At 43.7% G+C, this 5,379-nt stretch overlaps 1 protein-coding gene across 1 annotated transcript; it reads left to right on the forward strand.

Moving 5' to 3' along the window:
- Positions 1 to 252: 252 nt before the first annotated feature.
- LOC131648538 (uncharacterized) lies at positions 253 to 4,461 on the forward strand. The gene is made up of 6 exons (XM_058918289.1): positions 253 to 1,650; positions 2,064 to 2,178; positions 2,318 to 2,772; positions 2,854 to 3,233; positions 3,453 to 3,939; positions 4,267 to 4,461. Exons 1-6 carry the CDS (start codon positions 253 to 255, stop codon positions 4,459 to 4,461), a joined length of 3,030 nt encoding a protein of 1,009 aa, XP_058774272.1.
- The last annotated feature ends 918 nt before the right edge of the window (positions 4,462 to 5,379 follow it).

The following is a 5,379-nucleotide window of genomic DNA, read 5'->3' on the forward strand; positions in this document are numbered from 1 at the left end:
ATCATAAGTCAGCATAATTCTGCCTCATATGTGTAGTGTCGGCATGATTCCTTATGTCTTACTTATGGCATTAAGCCTGATCAACTTGATCCCGTATGTAGGACAAACAGGAAGATGGCTGAACAACGCAGAGGTCCCGGAAGGCCCAGAACAAGGAATGTGGAGACTGAGCCTGAAAATGAGAATGCGGGTGTGCCTTAGGTGCAGATAATGCAACAGATGCAGTAGCAGAATCAAATGATGATGCAAATGATGCAAGGCATGCAAGGACAACAACCAACCGCTCCTGTTCCTACTCCTCAGGCTGCAGCAGGGCCTGACTTTTGTGCTTTCTTTCGGATGGATCCGCCAGAGTTCTTGGGTGGCTTGGATCCTGTGATTGCTCATGATTGGTTGTACGGCATGGAGATGATATTTCAGGCCATTCAGTGCACAGAAGAAGAGAAGGTGATTTTTGCTGCTCAGAAAAGGAAGGGGCCAACAGGTAGATGGTGGAATACGGAGTCTACGTATTTCACTAACCGAGGGATTCCAAAGGATTGGCAACATTTCAAGACAGCTTTCTTGGAGAAATACTATCCCAACAGTGTGCGTGCTTTGAAGGAGCGTGAGTTTCAGTCCTTCAAACAAGGAAACATGTCGGTGTCTGAATATGCTGAGAAGTTTGAGGACATGGCTGCCTATTCCAGACAAGCAGCTTATGCACCAGATGAGTTGTGGAAGATTGATCAGTTCCTCATGGGGCTGAATGCTGATATTGTACACAGTGTGTCTCAAAGGGAGTTTACCACCTATGCTGAGTGTTTGAGGCAATGCTATGTTGCTGAGAACACGTTGAAGAGAGTTCAAGATGAAAGAGAACAGAATAAGCCGGTTCGTAGGGAACAAGGAAGGTCGGGACAACAATTGAAACCCCGCAATTCTCCAGCTATGAAGAAACAGGTTTATGGGGATCGTTCTAGCCAACCTCCTCAGTGTGGAAAGTGCAATAGGAGGCACTATGGGAATTGCTCATTAGATGCAAAGAAGTGTTTCAAGTATGGAATGACGGGTCACTTTGCGAAGTATTGTACAACCCCAGATGTTCCGGAAAAGACTAAAGGGCGTGTTTACACCTTGGATGCTAGGAAGGCTCAAGGAAACACCAATCTTGTTGCTGGTACGTGTTATGTCAATAATCAGCCCTTGTTTGTTTTAGTAGATTGTGGAGCGACACATTCTTTTATCTCTTATCATTGTGTGCGGAGGCTTGGTTTTGAGACAAGCTTGCTTCCAAATCCTATGGTTATTTCATCGGCTACTGATGATGTAGTAGAAACTCGAGAAATTTGCAAGGAGTGTTCTATTACCTTCAATGGTCGTAGATTCTTGATTGATCTCATTTGTCTACCTCTTAAGAAGATCGATGTAGTACTTGGTATGGACTGGTTGTCAGCTAACTCGGTGTACATCGGTTGTAAAGAGAAGGCTATCTTCATTCATGCTGAGGAGACTACACCAACCGATGCCATTGAACATCTTCTTGAAGGTACAGTTAACATGATCAATTACCTTTTTGCTCAAGAGAAGTCTTTCCTTTTGGTTCTTACGTCAGACTCCAAGGACAAGAAGAGTGTATTGGAGATTCCGGTTGTGTGTGAATTTTCCGATGTATTTCCTGAGGATGTTACTTCTCTTCCGCCGGAAAGGGAAGTTGAATTCTCTATTGATCTTGTTCCGGGTACCGCTCCAGTTTCGATCGCCCCTTATAGGATGTCTCCTGCAGAGCTAAGAGAGTTGAAGAGTCAGCTAGAAGAGTTGTTGGCGAAACACTTCATTCGTCCTAGTGTTTCTCCATGGGGAGCTCCAGTCTTGTTAGTGAAGAAGAAGGATGGTAGTATGAGTTTGTGCATCGACTATCGTCAGCTGAACAAGGTAACTATAAAGAACAAGTATCCTCTACCGCGGATTAATGACCTTTTGGATCAATTGAAAGGAGCCTGGGTGTTCTCGAAGATTGACCTAAGGTCGGGATATCATCAGATTCGGGTTAAGAATTCGGATGCATCTAAAACTGCTTTTAGGACGAGATACGGTCATTACGAGTTCTTGGTTATGCCATTCGGGGTAACCAGTGCTCCTGCCGTCTTTATGGATTACATGAACCGAGTGTTCCAACCGTATTTGGACCAGTTCGTGGTAATCTTCATAGATGACATCTTGATCTACTCTCGGACTATTGAAGAGCACATGGAGCATTTGAGGATTGTGTTGTCGGTTCTTAGAGAAAAGCAGTTATTTGCAAAGTTTAGTTAGTGTGAATTCTGGATGTCCGAAGTTAAGTTTCTTGGACATGTCATATCTGGCGGCGGCGTGGCTGTAGACCCTTCAAAGGTAGAAGCAGTGATAAATTGGGAACGACCCAAGAATGCAACTGAGGTCCGTAGTTTCCTAGGCTTGGCAGGTTACTATCGGAGGTTCATCATGGGATTTTCCAAGCTAGCATTACCTTTGACCAAGCTTACAAGGAAGGAAGTTTCATTCGAATGGAATTCAGAATGTGAGAAGAGTTTTCAGAAACTCAAGGAGAAATTGACTACTGCTCCAGTGTTGGTGATTCCTGATCCAAATCGATCTTACGAAGTGTTCTGTGATGCTTCTAAGAAAGGCTTGGGTGGAGTGTTGATGCAAGACGGACAGGTTGTAGCTTATGCATCTAGACAGTTGAGATCTCATGAAGAGAATTATCCTACTCATGACCTCGAACTCGCTGCAATTGTGTTCGCGCTCAAGGTGTGGCGACATTATTTGTATGGAGTTCACTTTGAGATGTTTAGTGATCACAAGAGTTTGAAGTACCTCTTTGATCAAAAGGAACTTAACATGCGCCAAAGGAGATGGATGGAGTACTTGAAGGACTTTGACTTTGATTTGAAGTACCATCCCGGTAAAGCTAATAAGGTAGCGGATGCCTTGAGTAGAAAAGAGATAAAAGTTGCAGAGCTGATGATGTTGGAGTTTGGCCTTATGGAGAAGTTCAGAAATTTGAACTTACAATTTGAGTGGGCACCAACGGGTGTGTTGATGAGTAACTTGCGTATTGAGAATGAGTTACGGGAAAGGATCCGTCAAGCACAGTGGAATGATGTAGAATTGCAGGCTAAAGCAAACCTTCCAGATTTCGTTCGTACATCTGATGGACTCATTCTTTTTGGACGGAGGATGTGTGTGCCAAATGACGCGGAGTTAGGGAGGTTAATTCTGGACGAGGCTCACAAGAGCAAATTCACCATCCATCCCGGATCGACCAAGATGTATCAAGACTTGAAAGGGAATTTTTGGTGGCCTGGTATGAAGAGAGATGTGGCTGATTATGTAGAGCAGTGCGTGATTTGCCAACAAGTGAAGATAGAGCACCAAAGGCCCGGTGGTATGTTGCAACCATTGGATATTCCTGTTTGGAAATGGGACAGTATATCCATGGACTTTATTGTGGGACTACCACGGGTATTAGGTGGGCATGACTCGATATGGGTGATAGTGGACCGTTTGACTAAGTCCGCGCATTTCCTACCGGTTAAGACAACTCACAAGGTTTCTCACCTTGCGAGGCTTTTTGTAGTGGAGATTGTGAGATTGCACGGTGTACCTTCTAGCATTGTGTCGGATAGAGATCCGAAGTTCACTTCCCGATTTTGGAAAGCTTTTCATCAAGAAATGGGTACAAATCTGAATTTGAGCACTTCTAACCACCCCCAGACAGATGGACAAACAGAAAGGACTATTCAAACCATTGAAGATATGCTGAGGGCATGTATCTTGGAAGTTGGTGGAAGTTGGAAAGATAACTTACCTTTGATAGAATTCGCGTATAACAACAGTTATCATGCGAGTATCGGTATGGCCCCATACGAAGCCTTGTATGGAAGGAAGTGTCGATCACCTTTATGTTGGTCTGAAGTTGGTGAGAAGGGAATTCTTGGACCGGAGATAATTCAAGAAACCACAGAGAAGATTAAGATGATCCGAGATAAGATGAAACAAGCTCAAGATCGACAGAAGAGTTATGCGGACAAACGAAGGAGACCGTTGGAATTTGATGTAGGAGATCATGTGTTCTTGAAGGTGACTCCGAGGTTGAGGTTGAAAGGACCGTTTAAGACACGCAAGCTTAGCCCGAGATACGTAGGACCTTATCAGATCATGAGACGGATAGGTGAAGTCGCATACCAGTTAGCGTTGCCTCCTTCACTATCCGGGCTGCATGACGTTTTCCATGTGTCTCAGTTGCGGAAGTTTGTGCCGGAGTCATTTCATCCTATCCTACCAGATACAATTGAAGTAGAACCAGATCTTTCTTTCCAACCGCAACCTCGTATCTTAGAGTATGCTAGCAATTCGTTGAGAAGTAAAGAGATACCTCTCGTGAAGGTGTTGTGGGAAGAGTCGCGTCCTGACGAAGCCACTTGGGAGCTCGAATAAGAGATGCGGGAGTTGTATCCTCACCTGTTCTGGTAAGTTTTCGAATTCGAGGACGAATTCTATTTAAGGGGGGGAGAATGTAATATCCTAATTTTATTTCAAGAGATTTACTAATAGGAAATTGCATTTAGTTGAGATAACTAAGTGGCATCATGGGAAATAAAGTCTAGTTGGGGGGGGGGGGTATTGTGGTCATTGCACCTAACACTAAGACTTAAGGGGTTGTTTGGCTGAGTTCATTACCTTGTCTTTGGAACAAAACAGAATTTTGTGGAGGGAGAAGAAAGAACGTGAAACAAGGGAGAAAGAAGAAGAGAACCCATATCAAAACTTCATCATTCACCTTGCATGTTTAGAAGATCATCATCTCAGCTCTAATCCATCTTCAAGCAACCTGATAGCAGCTTCTTCTCTTCTGATTTCAGGTGAGTCTCATAGATAGAGACTTTGGGGAAAATTTTGGGGTTTATGTCAATGTGATGGATTAAGAGATTGGGAGTATGTGTTCTATAATCCTTATTCATGCATGTTTTAGACTTTATTTAGTAGTAATTCGTGTATGTACTATTCCCATGCCTTATTACTCCATCAAGAGTGATTGCATGTGAAATTTTGGGGTTTGGGGAACTCAAATGCGTTTCTGCATTTTTGCTGATTTTGCAGAGTTCGCTGCAGCGAACTTTCATTCGCTGTAGCGAATGATTCGCTGTAGCGAACTGTGTAGCGAATAAACCTGGGAGTTGAATTGATTTATTCGCTGTAGCGAACTTTCCTTCGCTGTAGCGAATCGGGGCTTCGCTGGAGTTCGCTGTAGCGAACTGACCTAGATTTGAAGAAGTTTGCTTCTGTTTGAGTTCGCTGTAGCGAACTAGTCTGATACAGAATTGATATTTCCCCTATTTGAGTGCAGTTTCGTTT

The sequence above is a fragment of the Vicia villosa genome, linkage group LG2 (genome assembly GCF_029867415.1).
Source record: "Vicia villosa cultivar HV-30 ecotype Madison, WI linkage group LG2, Vvil1.0, whole genome shotgun sequence".
Classification (NCBI taxonomy): domain Eukaryota; kingdom Viridiplantae; phylum Streptophyta; class Magnoliopsida; order Fabales; family Fabaceae; genus Vicia; species Vicia villosa.

Bases quoted from the DNA above. Each gene is read 5' to 3' on its own strand.
- LOC131648538 (XM_058918289.1), top strand. From the start codon at position 253: ATGCAAGGCATGCAAGGACAACAACCAACCGCTCCTGTTCCTACTCCT. The intron at 2,773-2,853 runs GTGTGGCGACAT...TTTGATCAAAAG, and splicing joins CAATTGTGTTCGCGCTCAAG to GAACTTAACATGCGCCAAAG. The intron at 3,234-3,452 runs GTTAATTCTGGA...GAAATGGGACAG, and splicing joins AATGACGCGGAGTTAGGGAG to TATATCCATGGACTTTATTG.